This window comes from Parasteatoda tepidariorum, chromosome 1, assembly GCF_982258835.1.
Source record: "Parasteatoda tepidariorum strain Cologne lab strain chromosome 1, Ptep-v5.0, whole genome shotgun sequence".
In the NCBI taxonomy this organism is placed as follows: domain Eukaryota; kingdom Metazoa; phylum Arthropoda; class Arachnida; order Araneae; family Theridiidae; genus Parasteatoda; species Parasteatoda tepidariorum.
The window spans coordinates 39,951,755-39,970,653 of NC_141755.1; the positions used below are offsets into that span (position 1 = coordinate 39,951,755).

The 18,899-nt window shown below is 26.0% G+C and overlaps 2 protein-coding genes across 2 annotated transcripts in view; one reads left to right on the top strand and one right to left on the bottom strand.

The window, feature by feature from the left end:
- The window catches only part of LOC107453593 (transportin-3), a 45,714-nt gene extending 45,350 nt beyond the window's left edge, over window positions 1–364 (bottom strand). The window contains exon 1 of the mRNA XM_016070470.4: window positions 47–364. Coding sequence (XP_015925956.1) covers window positions 47–163 — 117 coding nt within the window. The 5' untranslated portion in view covers window positions 164–364. The remainder of the gene's footprint in view (window positions 1–46) is intronic.
- Window positions 365–564: 200 nt separating this feature from the next.
- Window positions 565–17,062, top strand: CCDC53 (Coiled-coil domain containing 53). Its single transcript, XM_016070472.4, has 5 exons — window positions 565–743; window positions 841–1,005; window positions 7,858–8,091; window positions 9,236–9,300; window positions 11,074–17,062. Exons 1-5 carry the CDS (start codon window positions 693–695, stop codon window positions 11,159–11,161), a joined length of 603 nt encoding a protein of 200 aa, XP_015925958.1. The 5' UTR covers window positions 565–692; the 3' UTR covers window positions 11,162–17,062.
- The last annotated feature ends 1,837 nt before the right edge of the window (window positions 17,063–18,899 follow it).

Consider the following 18,899-nt stretch of genomic DNA (forward strand, 5'->3'; position numbering starts at 1 on the left):
CTAAGAAAATTGAAATAAATTAATAGTATATAGAGTGTCAACTTACAGATCTCTGAAGATCACCTAAATAAGTGGACGCTTTTTCTTTCTCATTACTGTCAGGATTGTGATATAAAGAATAGATAGCTTGGCACACAATTTGTAGAGTTGGCTGTGAATCCATTTTTCACGATGAATATAATGAACGATCAAAATTATCACCAACAATAATAATACTTTATTTTTACTCAAGTAATTGAAAAATCTAATAACAATTTATCATAACCAAGATAAAACATTTATTGGACTTAGAACAATTCACACGAAAGTAGCCGATGTTCAATTTCCATAATATTTCATTATCACTTGTTGCCAACACAGAACTAAATAAATAACAACCTTGAATTTAAATTAACTGTTAGATAAATTTTGAATAAAAGTAAAATCTAATGGAGTTATGCAGGTGAAATCTGATTAAAAATAATTAAAAACAAATTTAGTTCCTTTTCTCAATTAAAATTTTGCTTGCACATATGGTTAATAAAAATTTTCATTTTGCTATCTTATGCTATTATTTAGTACTTCAAAAATGGCAATAACAAAATAGTGGTCTGCTTCTCGTTGCAGCAGCGGCTGCTTTTGCTTTCAACCTTGTGTATATTTAAATGTCCTTAAATAAAAATAGATAGCTTTTGAATATATCGTTTTTCACCATGGACGAAGATGGTTTGCCAATTGTTGGGTCTGGCGTTGATTATTCCCAAGTATATTATTTTGAATTTTTCGAGCATTATTGGTTTAATTGCACGCCCTCTTCCTGTTGTAGAGCAATATTATGATCTTATTTATTTATTTTTGCAGGTTGATCCCTTGAATCAAAAAAGAACTCTCACATTCCTTAATCATTTTTTAATTCGAACAACATCTTTCCTTAACCATTTTTCCTCTGTCTGTGATGAAAAGCTGGAAAATCTGCTCGTTCGAATACAAAGGTTGGAAGCTTCAATGTGTATACTGGAAGCCAAGGTTCGGAAAATACTCAGTTTATAACAAATTTTTTATACTATTCATAGCGCCTTTTAATGATGTTTGCCTTTTCTAATGCAACATTTAAATTATATTTTTTCTGCTTGATAAATTTGATTTTTGGAAGTAATGGTTCAAAATATCTCATGTTGAGTTTTAACTATTATTCAATAACCAGCAGTGCATAAAATGCAATATGAATAAAATCTAATTATTTCCTTTAACTTTTAAATCTACTTGTCATAATTTATTTTGCTTGAATTAAAATGATTTTTAAACTTTTTCTTTCAGCATACAAATTGGTTGATATGAATTCACTGCCACTCTTATTTTCTGAATCCCTTGTGTCTCTTTTGGATGCAAAATGTAATGTACATGCACGAAATGCAAGCATATGCAATATTTACATCAACTAAATGAGATGTTATTAAAATGGCTGTTAAAATCGATGCAATGGTATTGAATTTCAACTTATAAAAGTTTCATATCAAAATGGTTAAACCTCCTTAAAGTTTGTAGGATGCTCAAAACATTCAACTGGTTGCAAGATAACAAAGCTTATTTTTGTGCAAAATTTAAAATAAGATTTTGAATTGGACACAAAATTACTCATGTCATTTCAAAGATCACAAATAATAAACATGCACAAGTAAATGTCACCAAAGTTATCATACTTTCAAATCCACCTATTGGTTGCCAATTGGATGCATTTCTATGTAAAATTGAAACGCCTTTGCTATTTGCAAATATAATTGCCTGTAGGCAGGGCCAGATTTACGTATAAGCTAAATAAGCTGTAGCTTGGGGCCCCGACATGACAAGGGCCCCCAGATCCAACTTTTTCCTTCTATTTTTAAAGTTTTATTTGGAGCTGGAGCCCTCTGAAGACTAAAATAATTTTTTTTTCTTTTTTACATTGGCGAACGCTTTTCAAAATCTAATAGAAGTGTTTACAAATATAAAATAATTGTTACTCTTCACTTTTCTAACCAAAAGAGCAATAAAAAGGCCTTTTGACTGTTGAAAATATCCTATCGCTTTCGTAGCTACCAGTGATGGGAGTAGTCCATGGATCCTAAAAAGCGGTACTCTAGACTCCATGGAGTAGTCAAATAGCTGCCTCAATTTTACACTGTGGGAAACGTTTTCAGCTTCTTTAAATTGCTGTGGGCTCTTTTGTCCTTTTCCACAGAAACACCCTTTTGTCTGATTTCTGGGCAAAAAATTTCTAGGGCTGTGAGAGAATCTCGTTTAGGGTCACTCTGTTTCGAGATTTCCGTTGTGTCTCATTGTCGTTAAAGAGCTTCTCGTTTAATTTTAACTTTTCTTTTTTGCAAAATATATTTTTTCCAATTTATTATGAAAGCTTTTTTTCCTTTTAGTTATCCTAAATGTTTTAACTAGCTTAATTGTTTATTTTACTTAATTATTGTAATTGATTTTAATTTGTTATTTTCCAAATTAATCGTACATGAATCCGTGAACTCCTTTCTTTCTTTATTTAAATGGTGGGCCACTATTCAATTCCCTCTTTTTTGACAGGCCTATCTGCCAAAATTCTTCATTTGGTCTATTTTGGATGAAATTGAGATAACAGATGTGGTTTTACTTTAATTTTACTTACTGCTAATAGACAGAAGCAACATGTGATATTGCTTGATAGAGCATTGAACTCAAGTGATCATCAGCAAACAAATGTATAAATATATATGTAAAAAATATTATTCAAACCTCCTGTTTGACCAAATTTTCCATGTATCCCCAAAATATGAATTATGTTTAATTTGCAAAATAAGATATTTGGTACACAAAATTCATTTATTTAGTTAGCTTATGATTTTATTGTTTATTGATCATACTTGTTTCTATTTTTAACTCACTGATTTTTGTTGTTATTATGTGTTTAAAGTTAATAAGGCATCTAAATTTTTTAATTTATAAGGATTTCAAATTTTTAAAGCAAAGTCGAAGTAACTTCTTAAAATTGCAAATTGAAACTATTTATAAAATTTTGGCAGATTTGTTTTTATTTTAAATCTGTGCATTTAATTTAATAAAATAAAACCAAATAAAATAAAAACAAATAAAAAATAAGTTCAAAAAATATAAATAAATGACTAGATAAAATATGAAACTGTGTTGTCAATGAAAAGGAACACATCTTTTAAACATTTTGAATATTAATGAATTATTTAAAAATAAACAATTTTAAAAGGTAGAAAAGTTTTTTGATTTTTTTAAAAGGCAAATTTTGTCCTATCATTTGATCAATAGACTATTTAATATCTGTGTCTAAGAAGCAGTCAGTCGCGTGTGGATGTGTGGAAAAGAGGCATACAAAAAAAGCCAATTTAACTTCAGTTAATGCTCTCAATATTATATTTTTAAACTCCTCCCAAAAATGTAGTAAAAAAGTTATACAAATTAATTGTCGCAAACAAATTAATATTAAGTAAGAACGAATCAATATTGATATCGAAATATGCTGAATCACTAATCAGACAGGCGGGATGAAAGATATCGAAATCAATTTGATTAAATAGTAAAACTAGAAAGTGTTTCAAAAATCCGGACATGTATCAGGCTTCAATTTTTTTTACTGCCATAAAATTTATCAGGGACAATTCGTTAGATTTCAATACGGGTTATGTTTTTTCTTTAATTAAATATTAAACATTAACTAATATTTGTCTTTCAAAGCTTTTCATTCTGTAATAACGAATATCAAGCATTTAAAGTATCCAGTTCAAGAATGTCAAGTATCCAAATGACTTCATTTATTAAATTAAAAAAAATAAATAATAATAATAAAATATCCGCAAGGCAGGTGTGTATATTTGGGGCTGATGATTATGAAATCTAACACAAAACTGTGAGATTGCGGGTTCTATTCCAGCTGATGACAGTTTTTAATTATTATTTCTTAATACTGAAAAATGTATTTCTTATTTTTTTTAAAGTATGCATGCTAAAAACTAATAATTTAACAAGTATTTAAAAAACTAGAAAGCTACAAACCCTGTTCATTTTGCACACTAACCCTCATGGTTGCTTCTGATTAATCATTGCAGATTGAGAGGAAAAACGGTTTATTTCCATATTTTTATTCTACCAAAATTACGATTGAATTTCTATTTACATTTTGAAGATGACTAAAATTTGGCAAATCAATAAAATTGGTACTTCCTGCAGAGTTATTACCCAGTGAAGATGGACTCAAGGGTACTGAGTTCGAATCCCTGTGTTGACTGGTCGATACGAATTCTACACCCGGCTTACACCAGCCACTGTGCCGAAGTAAAATATCCTCAGTGGTAGACGGATCATACGTTAGAGTCCCCTAGTTTTCAGACTGACAGTGGAAAGCTTTTGTGGTTTTCCTCATAATCTAACTTAAATGCTGGTCAGTTCCATCAAAACGTCCCCCTCCAACACAAAAATTTCTTCAAATGCTTGATCCTGGAGTTCCCTTGTGTTCTGAATTGAGTTTAAAATTAGAAGTCTAATAAGTAGAACATTAGTAGTTGTAAACTCGAAATTGGGTTGGCTGTTCAATGACTATTATAAAATAAACTAATAATTTTACCGGGATAGCCTGGTTGGCAGGGCGTTGAACTCGTGTTCGTGAGAATGGGATTTCGAATCCAGCCGGCCGAAGAATACCCATGTATAAAATGGTGACTGGTGCATGTTGAATCTGCCGTGGTCACTAGGACTGGGCGATATTAGAAATTATATATCGTGATATATCGTCAGTTTTGCATCGCGATATAGCGATGTATCGCGATATAGTATTTTTGAATTTCATTTACTTTAAGGCACAGAAAGTCAGATTTCTATCAAGACTTCATACGCATATTGATTTAAATCAATTTATAAATTTGAAAATATATATGTTTTGCTAAAGAAAGATATTAAATAAATTGACTAAGATGTACAAATCTTACTTAAAATATTTATTGAAAAAATTTGTGTAGATACAGAATGAAATATTTGCACTTCTTTATCGTTTATAAGGTATAAGCAGTCTTAATTTAAGTTAACCCCTAAAACACCCTTAATGAAAAAAAATATTGTTATTAAACAAAAGCTGATTTTAAAATTTCAAAATATATTTTAATTAAAATAAAAGTTAGATTGACTAAAAGCCGAAGTTTAAAATTAAAAATGTTCGAATTTTAAACTAAAAAGTAAACATAAGATTTGTAATAATTTCTTAAAATTTTCGTTCTCTGAAAGATTTCTCAGTTTAAAAATAAAAAGGGAATTTTATAAAGATATCTAGCTGAAATTATTGAAAGAAAATTTAAAAAATTAAAAAAAAGCTTGTTAAGAAATTCATTATACACTTAAAACAAAGTGTTAAAAATTTTTTTTTTTTTTTAAAAAAAAAGAAACTTTTTTTAACAAATCAATATTTGCTTGTACTATTATGCGTAAATAATTACAGAATTATTAAGTTCGATCGTAATGTTCAAATTCTTAATGAAGAAGTAAACACAAGTTTTGTTATATTTTCTAAAAATGATCACGCAAATAACAAAAGATTTCTTAGTTTAAAAATAAAAAAATAAATAAAAGTGAAATTTATCAATATATTTACCTAACAGCATAGGAACAAAATTTAAAAAATAAGTTCGTTAAAAAATTATTTGTATGCTTAAAACAAAGAGCTAAATAAATTTTAGAAAAAAAAATGCTTCTTAAACACTATTTTTATTATTATTTCATATAAATAATTAAATTAAATTAAATAATGACCGAATTATGAACGAAAAACAAAGTAAGGCAAAGTTTCTTAATTAAATTCTTAGAAATAAAAACAAAAGAATTGTGATATTCGGTAATATATTTAGCTAATTAACTAATAATATAAAACGAAAATTAAAAAAAAATAATGATTTTACTCTCTAATAAAACGAAGTAGTAATTGATAAAAAAAAAAAAAAGAAATGAATAAAATTCGCAAACTTTTCAAATTCTTTTGAACAAATAAAGTTTATTGACTTATGTCCAAAAAATAAGTTTTGTTTTAACTTTATTTCTAAAAATAAAAACAACTCAAAATTTATAAATTTAAAATCAGTAATAGAAGCCCATTAAATTATTAGAAGTTTTATCCGAAAGGTTTTTAATAAATTAAAAGAAAGTAAAAAAATAACCTAACAAATTTATTTACTTTGTAATTTAATTCCTTATGGGTGCCTTAAATTAGATTTCCGATAATTTTCACATTTAAAAATATAAAAAAAGTTTTGTCGGAAAATAAATAAAAAACTTACCTAATTAATGAAGAAACTTTTCTTTATAAATTCTTTCCAATAATAGATTGCGTTCAGAACAAGGTTACGACGGCGATCACGAAGTTAATTCCATTGAAAATAATCTACAAGAAACGATTTCAAATCGCGAAGTTGCAAAAACGAACATGTGATATAACGATATAAGGTCTCAAAAGTGATTCTGATTCTACCGCTCATCAGTCAAGGCCGTCTCAACATAACGAAACAATATCGTCTTCCACAGCGCGAGTTGGCATCGGAACGTAAGAGAAAGTCCTTGCGTGTATCGCTATATCGTTATATCGTCTTCTTCACTCGACGGCTTAAATCAAATATCTGATGCATCGCTTGGAATGTAAGTCGCTGTATCGGTTTGCCGATATAGGCGTTAAATCGATATGTCGCGATATATCGATTTATAGCCCAGTCCTAGTGGTCACAAAGTCCTCTAAGTTCTCACAACGAATCAATACCTCTGGGTACTGATTCAGTTCTTTTGTCTTCTGGATTGAGTTCAAAATTATAAGATTATTATTCAATATTATATGGAGTTAAACATTTGTAGTCGTAAACTCAAAATTAAGTAGGTTGTTCAACTGCGGTTATAAAAAAAATAAAACTAATAATCAAACTGTATTTTCTTATGTTCTTTCTAACTCCTTGCTTATTTTTGACACACTTTCATAATTTCATGTTCCTAAGTCATAGAGCAGCAAAGCAAAATGTAACGTTAAAAAAAAAAAAACTATTTGATAAAAAAAAAGAAGAAAAAAAAATCATTTAAAATTCTAAATAACATATATTCAGAATTTCAAGAAAAAAAAAACTCTGTTAAACATATAATGGTTCTTCTAACATGCCAAATCTTTACTCGGTGCTTAAAATGTGCTTATGATGTTCTTAAAATGAGTTTCTGTTTTTTTCCTCGTTCAAAAAATATGTGCAATAATAGAAAGGCTCTACATTATAGTCCCATCACAACCAATATATTTAACAATCAAGCAATATTATCAAATTTTTAATAATATAATTCAGCAACAAAAAAACACGACAGTTTACTTTAGGTGTATAGAAATAGAATTGAACTTAAAAGGGCCCCATCATTTTCAGTAGCTTAGGGCCCCGCCAAGCTTAAATCCGGCCCAGCCTGTAGGACATGTCAACTGCCTATAACAATGCTTAACACTACTTCCACATCAGAATATCAACACTTATAGGAGTACACTATTTTCTAACTTTGTTGTAATATTAATTATGAAATGTTAAATGTGTAAGCTGTATGAAATTAAAAATTTAATAGCTATAATCCAAAAGCGTGAAGTATTATGGAAGATAGAAAAACTTTATATTTATATATGACCAGAAGGGCTCTTTTCATCAAACAAGTGCTTTCTCCAGCTCATGTTTTTCTGGGTTGTGATTGTAAATAGAAGCTGCAGTAAGGAAGCAAATTGATGGATTGATTAGAATCACTAATCTGGTTAAATTTGTTTGGCTAGAAATATCTGTATGATAAACTTTTAAGTATTTTTTAAATATTAATGTCTTATAAATTTGTTTAATCCCTTAGTTGGCTTCAATTCCTGGCTTAGATGATGTTGCTGCTGAATCAACTGAAAATGCAGAAAAAGGTCCAGTTAGTGCTCCTGCTCCTGAAAAAGCTACTACAGCCGCCGGTAATGATGTAAAGCCTTCAAATACATCTCCACCAGCTCCTGATACCAGTAATAAACCAGAAGAAAAGCCTAAAATGAAAATTTCCCAAGACCCACGTTTTGCCAAATATTTCAAGATGATAAGCTTGGTAATATAATTTTGTCTTAATCTATCCACAACTGTAAAGCTCGAATACTTCACCTTGCTCTGGGTTTTAACAAGCTTTTTACTATCACGTTTACCAATCATTTCCCATTACAATACGAAAATCAATCCTCTGAAAAACAGTGGATGTAATTTTTTTTGTTAACAAAAGCATCATTAGTAGTACATGAAATGTTTTTAGTACCTGCTTTCATATCTTTCCTAAAGACTGCTTTGTCAGATGTGTTTCTTCTTTTTTTAATTTTGTATTTTTTGAGGAATTAGTCTGTTTAGTGTTTCATCATTTAAATCTTAATGAAACACTAAACATTCTCTTTTTTAATTCATCTATCTTGTTTATAAGCATTTTCCTTGAATTTCGCTCAACTAGTTATCATCTGAAACAATTGTTATTTAACAACCCTTTTCAACTTTTATCTAACTATTGTTTCAAATTAATAAAAGTAAAAATTTAGCATAATAATGAAATATGATTAGCTGGCCACTAACAGCCTGCAGAACATATGTTTAAGAGTATGTATGGACTTATGATGGCTCTATACCTATTTATGTATTTGTAAGCAATACATTAAAACCTATGAAATTATAGAAAAGTGTGAAAATCACTTAAGCTTATAGACAAGTAAAAACAACTTGTGAAACAAGTAAATTTAAGTTCCACAGAAACTATTGTTTTAAAATTGTTTCTCGATTCAGAAAGTTCGTACAGTTTTCTTAAATCTCTGATTCGTTATATTTTTAAAAAAAAACTATTTTGAATTCCTAGTGCTGAAATTAAGACAGTAACAACAGCATGAATGAATTACTTTACAAACGTGCACTGCAGAATAAGTGTTAATTTTTTCAGTTTGCAATTTCGTCAAAGATCTTACATTCTAGACGTACATCAGATATTCTAAGTGGTACTTAAAATGTACATAAAAATCTGAATTCTCTTTCAGATGGAAGATTATGAATGATGATAACAGTTTCTCAGAAAATTTTTTAAATTTGGTAGAAAAACTTTATTCATTGTCAAAATGCTGTATTTTATCCTTACAACAGGCTGCACAATTTATAATGTTTTGAAATTATAATTATGTAATTTTTATGTGGTGTTATTATCATTCTATTTATGTAATTTCCAGGGTGTTCAACCTGGGGCTGTTCAACTCAAAATGACCGCTGAAGGAGTAGATCCAGAAATTCTAAAGTAAACTTAAGATTCTTTTCTTCTTTTTTACCACACTTTATTTTCATAAAATGTATTTTAAAATAGCTTTTCAAAGTTTAAACTGGGTAAGAACAGTGATGCTTAGTTTTAAATACAATTAGAGTGTGATTTCTAAAAAACTGAAAGTTGCAAAAGTAAAATTTATTAAATTTTAATAATATTTTCAAATTTTACAAAAATAAAAAAAGTTAATAAGTTTCACTCTCATGATAGCAAGTATAACATTCTTTCCTTTTTTTAATAAATAATTTAATATCATTATAATTTAAATTTAGTTCTTTGAAATGAAATCATTTTGTGAATTATTATGTTGAAGTCATTGTTTATTAAAATGATTATCATTTTTTAATAATCAAACTTATGGTAGTTGTAATATGTAAAATTAAAAAAACAAAAAAAAGGCATTCCTGAATATGAGTTTTTACTTATTTTAAAGAAATATGTAAAAACTGTTCATAGAAATTTGAGCAATTCATAATGAAAAAACATATTTATATTTAGCGCTTTCATTGTTTTAATTTAATCATGCAAGGCAAGGAGGCCATTTTATAATTATTTAATATTTATAATAGATTTATGGTTTTCTACACCAAAATTTTGGATATTTGACAGTAATTGTTAAAACAAGAAATGTTTTTAATGCCAAAATGATTAGAAGACATAATAAATTAATTACTTGTAATTAAAGTACTTTTTTTATAATTACTTTCCATTTATTATAGCTCATAATTATTTTCTACTCTAATATTTTGGGGTTTTGACAATTGTCATTAAGGGGTTTATGACATGAATAGAATCATGGCTTAAAGTGGCTAAAACCCTGAATTGTCAGAAACTAACCAATCCTGATATCAGGGCTTTTAAATATTTGTCAAGAAGAACTTTACAATCGCAATTATTTTTGGAAATGTTAAATGGTTTGTATATGAATTAGCTTTTTTCTAAAATCAAAAACAAGCATTCGTGTTGCTTTCTGTTATATTTTCATCACATGTTTGTTTTAATGTGTATGCTAATGAATTCAATGTGGCTCACCAAAATAAAATGTATTTCTAAAACAATCCACAAGATATTTGGGTTGAAGAGACATGCTAGCATCACTGGGCAATTTGTTTAGAACAGAATTATAAAATTCATTCCCATATTTAAGTCTTTCATTTTTTTTTTTTCAAGTTTGTTTACAACCCCATATTTTGATGCAGTTAATCTAACAGGTGTTTAATCTCGATAAAATTAAATTTGTTTAATCTTTTTGTTTTATTGGTTGAAAAAATGCAACTGGTGGAAAAAAGACAGAATGATACATTTAGCGTTTTTGTTTTTATTTAATTATGGGAAATACTTAAAAATTGTCTTTGTTACTAAGGAAAACTATAAACTATCTTAACGAAAGAAGAAAAAAAAACAGTTATCTGCACTAGTTTGCATCTCTAGATATATAGTTATATTACAACAGAATCATTAAAAAAATTTGGAAAACTACAGATGAGTCAATTTTCAAACAACTATTTTTTCTTCCTTTCTTGTAATTTGTAAATCTGACTCACTTTGGATTTATTTTATAAATTGGAAGTATGATTAATTTCCATCATGCTTTACCTTAGTAAAATACTAAATGTGAGTACGGGAAAAGTGATTTGAGTTGGATTTTTTTTTTATCTTTGTAAATTTTTCCTGCAATTTTCATTCCTAAATTTAATTTTTTTTATAAGTTAGATCTACAGCTTACTCATTTTAGCATTCATTTTTTAGTAACCCAGATGCAGAAGCACCTCCAGGGGCTCCTCAGCCATCCTCCGATGATGAGAGCGACAGAGATACTAGTGACTTTAGTGACTAATCACCATTGTTAATTAATACCTTTGCTTCATGTCTGTTATATAAAATAAAAATTGTTAATTTGTTTCCATCTATATTGTTAGATATTTTAAAATAACCCATAGTTAGTAATTAGAATGTAAAAATTTGTTTGAATCCCAATTCACATTCCATTCTACGATTGTTAAGTGTTTGTTTTGTTGTTAAACAATGATAATTGTATAACTATTAGTTGTCTTATCATTAGCACAAAAATCAACTTTGCTTTCATTTCATGAATATTATTTAAATATTCATTCTGAATGTTTGTTTTTAAATATTATTATATGTTTGAAGAAAAAAAACATGTTCTAAGTATTTACTAATAAGTTCATTAAATGATGTACAGAAGAAAGTGAACAAATGAAGTCATGTGCCAATGCAGTAAAAGTCTCAAAGTATTAATTTAGAAAATTGATATTGTTTTAATTAAACTTTTATTTTTCATTGCTTTCTATTTGTAAATCAATGCTTAAGCTATCTAAATGTTTTGTTGAATTTTTTTTCTTGTTTTGTAACTTGTCATCTCCTTTTTTTTCCAAATGTAATCTAAATCATTGTGTTTTATTTTCAGTGTTTTTTAAAAACATAAAAATTTTATTTTCACCATTTGTAATTTTTATATAAATATTAACTAATATAAATATGTATTTTTTTGACTTTGTTTTTAAATTATTTCTGTATTTGCATTATGTGAATAATTGTATTGTAAAATGTACAGTAGTTTTGTTTCTAATATGTGTTTGTTATTTTTAAGTTACAGTTTGTCTTAAATATTTAGTCTATATCTTTGTACATACCTAATTATTTATAAATTCGCCAAGTCAAGCTTGAGCTAATTTAAATATAAAATATTCTTTACTTTTTATAAAATGTATTAAACTACTCATTGAATAATTTGATTCTGATATTAATTAGATTTTTTTTTCTGTTTTTAGTTTATTTCATTATTTTATTAAAAACAACTAAACTCAAAATATAAATACAGTAGGGAACCGATTATCCGGAGCGATCGGGACTATCGCTATTCCGGATAACTGATTTTTCCGGTTTTCTGAATCACTACAAAAGCTGTTTTTTTTATTGTTAAACCCAAATAAAAAATATATATATATTGGGAAATAATCTTAAAAAGAAGAAAAAACGATGAAGTAATACACTAATGATTATTTCCAAAATGATGGTGAGGTAAACATCTTTAAAAAAAGAAAGAAAAATCCTAAACTCTTATGAGGAAAAAAACCTTTTTTTAGAAAAATGGCGGGAAAATTTATCGAATTTCGTTCCGGTTTTTTGGTTTTCCGGTTTTCTGATTTCCGGATAATGGGTTCTGTACTGTATTATTCTTTTCATGTAATCTTTTTATTTTTAAGCATATCTTTCCATTTTTTAATACTCTAGAAATTTTTTGACAATTTATGCAGATTGCAATTTAAAATTTTATATCTGTTTCTTTTTAATTAAAAAAAAAATAAACTTCTGTATATGACAGCTTTAGTTCTTTATATCATATCATATCTGTTTTCCATTTTATTACACCTGTTGTAATATTTTTTTTAAATATTAAGGCATAACATTTCTCATAGATTACATCAGTGAAGATTTTAAATAGCCTGTTTCTTTCTTCTAATGTTTAGCTAAAAATTTACTTCAATGTATCTTCCCTGTTTTTTCAGTCATTGTGCTTCAGATATCTAGATTGTAAAGTTATACTTTTCTCTAGTGATTGCATCTATACTTTTTTCTTGATGAAGCAAATTGAAATTTATCAATTGTGAATTAAATTTCAGTAATTCAATTTATGAAATTTAATTAATGATTGATAAATTTCCATAGCTTATGAAAGAATCATAGTTTAAACTTTGCAACCATTGACATTCATTCTTAAATAATTTTGAAAAAATAAATATGGTATGTATTACAGTATTGTAAAAATATTTTAAATGTGTATAACCGCTTGGCCTTTCTAACCCATTTCCTCATTTGTAATTAAGGCTTTTTTATGAATTGTACATTTTAACAAATCTAAACCTCAATACAAAATCGTAATATCAATAAATTATTCTTAATATTCATTTGTATAAAAATGTATGCAAAACAATCATTTTGTATTTTTCATTACCTACTGTGAAAATTAGCTCCTACTTTTAAACTGCATAATTATAATTTTCATGTCCTGTGAAGCTTCTGTAACTCATAGCAGTATTAAAAGTTTTTTTATAAAAATAAAACGGAAAATTTATCTTTCAGAAAATTAATTATTTATTTTTTTACTGGAGAAAGCTAAAAAATTTTAAAAGCAATTTACAGTCGACATTTGCACTAAGAAAAATGTCATTTTAAAATATTTTGTAATATTAAAAAAATTAGGTATTAAAGGGTAAAATAGGTATTAAAAGCATGTCTTTATTCATTTCTACTAACATAATTTTTTTATTGTAACTTTTTGTTTAACTTGACTCTTTTAAAGGAATTATTTTTGTTTATGTTTTTTTTTATTTTGAAGAAAATGCTTGCTAACTTAAGGGAAATCAAAGATTTGTTTCTCTAAAGAATGTTCAATTTTGTTTATACTTCACTGGTATTAAATTTTTTTATTTTCGTATTTTTTAATCATCGTGGAGAACTTTGAGTTATATTAAAAAAGATTCAATAATGAAGTCTAAGTCTTCTGCTGGAATTTCCAAAATCGGCCCAAATTGTTAGAAAATTGAGTTTTGGAGATTTGAATTATAGAAATTTGACTGTATTTTAATAACATTTAATTCTGTATTTATTTGTTTAACTTTTTTAACAATAAGTATAATTTTGTTTTTCTTTTCCGATTTGTTCTGTATTGAATCTGTTAAGTGACAATAAAAATATTATGACTTATATTCTTGATCTAAATGGTGCTAAAACTATAACAATTCTGCCAGCCCGATTTTCAAAATCAGTATAAATTCTTCTTTTAAAACCACCCCCTGGTGTATAGAAACCTTTCAGATTTAAAAAAAAATATTGATGTCATTGATAATCTTTACAAAGGAATTGATCTGTGTAATTTGAAAATTGGGCTGTATGTTTCAAGGCAGCTACTTTGATAATCACATACTATTTGCTATTTTTTAAACTATTTCTGACACATTTGCTCATTTATTGGTGCTTTTAATTGGAATGCCATCTTATAATTTTTGAATATTTTATTCAGTTTTTTTTAAATTAATGTTACATAAATATGCTCAAAAGTTCTAAAGTTTATAATTTTTTTTAAAAGGAATTGATTTTTCTGGTTCTTTTATGTACTCAATCTTAACTCTTAATAGTAAAGAATCATGAGTAATCTAAAACCTAAATTAGTTTTTATGTTCAAAACATTGAAATTGATCCAATATTTCATGAATTATGTTGTCTTGTTAAAATATATAATTTTTTTGTGTTTTTATTTCATTCTATTATTTATCTTTGATTTGGAAAGGTTTCAATAATAAGTTATAGTAGTTAGTTCAAATATTAAAAAAAAACGAAAACTTTTGTAGCTCTTATTTTGATCATTTCAAAAATGATCTTGAGGAAGTTCTGAGTTTAATCAGTTAAGTTGTCTAATTAAAAAAATAAAAAAGTTAATTTCATTATAAATGTTTATTTGTTTGAGCATTTAGCTTCATTTGTGGATAAGTTAAATGCTTTATTAATAAATGGATTTATTTTTCAAATGAAATTTGTATCTACTTTTCAGTTTGCAAGTAAATCTATAGTGTCATAAGTGTCCTATTGATGAATTAAAAATGTCTTACTTATTTAAGAAAAAAGCTCTGACTGGACATATGTATCATTATTATGCTAATACGTTATATAACAATTTTTATTTTTACAATGCATTCTTTGCATTAAATTAATCAAAAATGGAAAAAAAAGTATAATTCTGAATAACTTCGTTTATTAATTTCAATATTTTCTTATGGTTATTTATTTGATTGCAGTTATTATTTCATGAAGATTTGTATTTTTTTAAAACCTACATCTGTATCTCACTGATAGTTTCATAAATGAAAATTTTGATTGATAAGGAATAGTATAATTATCAAAAAATTCAATGAAGATTGTCTGTCACTGTAGTATCGTCATTGTGTTGTTGTGTTATATAAAATTGTTATAACTGCAAATGTTCATATGTATATTTTTTTCTCTAACATAATTTGTTACATATAAATTAAACTGTTTTCATAAAACTTTTAGGAATAATTTTAAGTAATATTGTTTACCGATTTCATATTTTCTTGTGGTTATTTATTGGTTACAGCAATTATTTGTAAATAATTCAATACTTTATGCTTTTAAGCTTCTTAAAAAATGCTGCTATAAATTTTTTTTTAGCTGGAATTATAAAAAAAATATTTTCATTGTTTAAACAGATAAATAAATTTCATAATTATTTTTTTTAAATCTTAATGCATTTTAGTTTTTGTCAATAATAGCATAAACTGAGTATAATTTGTTTGACAAAGAAAAAACAGTTCTCATAGTATACAAAACCTGTTGAAGTTGAAGGTTTGCATTGTAAATAAAGTCTGAAATGAAGTCCAGTTGTAGAGTACATTTTATAAAGAGTTTTTGAAATGTTTTATCTAAAGAATTTAGATAGATGAATGAATGAAATTGATTGAAGTATGTTGTATGTTTAAAAAACTTTTTATATCAAGTTTTAAAAACTGCTTTATAAGTTTACGTTCATTATGGTCTTTGACTTAATAATTTATGTTGCTCTCATAATTTTGCAATGCTTTATAAGTAATGTTTAAAATATCATTTCTCTTATTTAATCAGTTTTTATGATTACAGATTTTGAACTATTTTTAATTTATTTTTAAATAGTCAACACACATATTTTTTTTCTTCTTTTTTATGATTTTTATAAAATTCTATATTGATAATTGATAGTATTATTATATAAAAAAAATAGGAATTCATTTAACAATCTACTATTATAAATTGCTTAAAAATTAGACAATTGTTAAAAAAGTCTAATGCTAATGTGTTGTTTATCCTATAAAATGATCAAATTTGTTAGTGATTACTTCTCTAACTGACATTGGGCTAATTTAAATGAACATTATTCATGCTTTAATTTTCGAGTTTGAAACATTTTGTTTGTTATATCTAATTAAAGCAATCGTACCTAATACTTATATTACTATAGAAGTTTTTGTTGATTTCTGAGTGATTTTTAACATTTGAAAAGTTTTTATTATCTGAATTGAACGTGTATATTTAAGGAAGATCTGTTTCCATCGTGCAATTTTTGTATTGCTTCAAGAAATACTTAGATTTACTCTGAGTTTATTTTAGTTTTAATTTTGAAAATTATTAGCTTAAATCATTTAAAGTAAATATTCTTAAGCAATTTAATATTAATCTTGTTATTTAAGTCCTTTCTATAATCTTTAATTTCAATCAATTATAGCAAAATTGTTACAATTTTGAAAAATCAATTTAATTTTAAAAAGAGCTATTTAACTTATTGCTTATTTTTTCTGAATATGTAATTACCACAAGTCTTTCGTTTTTATGTATACCATTTTTTTTCCAAATGTTTTAAAAATAGCTTTCAATAATAATGATTACTTGTTATTTGTTAATCAAAGAATAATTGAATGTTTTTTATTACATTTGCTTTCATCAAGTGATACAGTAATATTTTATTTAAAATGAATTCATAATTGTTTCACTATGCAATTTTGCTGTTATATTTGAAATGTATAGAACATATTGTTACTAGCAATTTGCAGAATTTTAATCAATGTGTATAATATGTTGCTAAAGGAAATGCTCAATTCAGCTCCTTTACTGCCACTATAATAAATTGTAGAAAAAAAGTTCGAATAAACTGTGGCTCATTTCTCCAGGTTTTGTTTCAAAGTTTTTATTGTATTGAAGTTTTATTTACTTATCCATTTATAAAGCACTTTAATGTTTAAGTTTTTATTGCAAACATTTATTTACTATTTAATTTATTCATTAACCCATTTATTTATTATTTAATTTATTTATTGTTTAATTTAATTATTTTTTAATTTTTTTATTTATTTGATTTATTATTTAATTTTTTTATTTATTTAATTTATTAATTAATTTTTTTATTTATTTAATTTATTTATTATTTAACTTTTAATTTCCTCACACATGTCTTACTCACCTATTCATTTTTGTTCAATGTAAATACATCTTCGCTTAATCCTGAATAGTGATCAAATGTTTTCAAATCGCATCACTTAACTCGAGTCTGCAAGACTAAAAATGTGGTTTCTAAATTATATAAATCAATTATCTGATTTTATTGTAAAAGAAACGCACATTATATTAGAGTGTAAAAAAATTCTCGTAAAGGAAGGAAATTCTCGTAAAATAAGGAAATTCTCGTTACTGTTAACTAATATTGAGATATTTTATGAGAAAGAAGGTCTCACAAAGAACAATTAAATTTTTAAACGTTTTGATTAAAGGTTTGCCCTTGCCTTCTCTTTAATTGTAAAGATTGCAAAAATACAAATAAAATATTTGTTAAATATTTATCTAATAGAAAACTATTTTCATCATAATTTTGATCTCGGTTTTAAGTACTAGGAAAAATAGATAAGTTTTTTGGATGAAAAAAAATAGCCACCTCGAGATCATATAAATTAGTAAAATATAAAAAATCTGATTGTTTTAAATTTTCCCCCCAATCCTTTTAAAATATATATGTATGTTTCTTCTGTTCTCTGAGTTGTTCTCAATATATAATAGATATATTTGCATGTATAAGTAGTGGCTAATGTAATGTTGGAAATCGTTACTTTTTATTTCATTTTAAGAATTTTGTTCACAAAAATGTGAAGCTTATTGAAGCGATTTTGAATAAGCTCATGCATGCAAATAAATAATAGATATATTTACATAAATAGTGGCTGGTGTAAGGTTGGAAATTATTACTTTTTTTTATTGTAAGAATTTTATTCACAAAAGCGATGAACTTATTGAAACCATTTTGCAGTGTTTCTAAATTGAAATTTTCACTGCATGTATTGTTTTTAAAGTAAGACCATCTCATTTCAGGTAATGATAATCAATTGAATCTATGGAATGTAGAGTAATATTATGAACTTAAGTATACTTAGTTATTATTTTATAAGCAATATGTCTTCAGATTTTTTATTATACTTTCACGTTTTCTCATAACTTCAATTCTTTTATAAATCCTAGTACTGTCCACGCTTTAAAGAGTGAATATTCCAAGTAATATTTGTAGCATTAAAATAACTTATCAAAAATTATTTAAATGAAAAATTAGAAACCAAAAACAAACAAAACTTGAAAGATATATATGTCGGTAAAAACAGCACTTCATTTCCTTTATGTTAAAGCTTCGTTTTGCTTGTTTTTAGTTTCTAACTGTTTATTTAAATTGTTTACTGTAGGCAAATTTGACTTTAGCTGCTTTTAGCGCTTTTTTATTTTGACTTATTATTTTAAAAATTTTATCTTAAAAATTGTTTAATTCAATTTCATACTTTGATTGGATTATCAAAAATGATGTATCACCTTTTTGCACCTAGGACGATGCAGGATGTTCTGTTACGGTAATGTATGAAAAGTCAATATTCTCTGACTTTTTAATTCTTGGTTTTGAGTATTTCTTGGTAAATTTGAGGCATAAAGTGATAAGTATTCTTATAACCGTCGTTGAACAGCTACTCAATTTT

Bases quoted from the DNA above. Each gene is read 5' to 3' on its own strand.
- CCDC53 (XM_016070472.4), top strand. From the start codon at position 693: ATGGACGAAGATGGTTTGCCAATTGTTGGGTCTGGCGTTGATTATTCC. The intron at 744-840 runs GTATATTATTTT...TTATTTTTGCAG, and splicing joins CTGGCGTTGATTATTCCCAA to GTTGATCCCTTGAATCAAAA. The intron at 8,092-9,235 runs GTAATATAATTT...TGTAATTTCCAG, and splicing joins ATTTCAAGATGATAAGCTTG to GGTGTTCAACCTGGGGCTGT.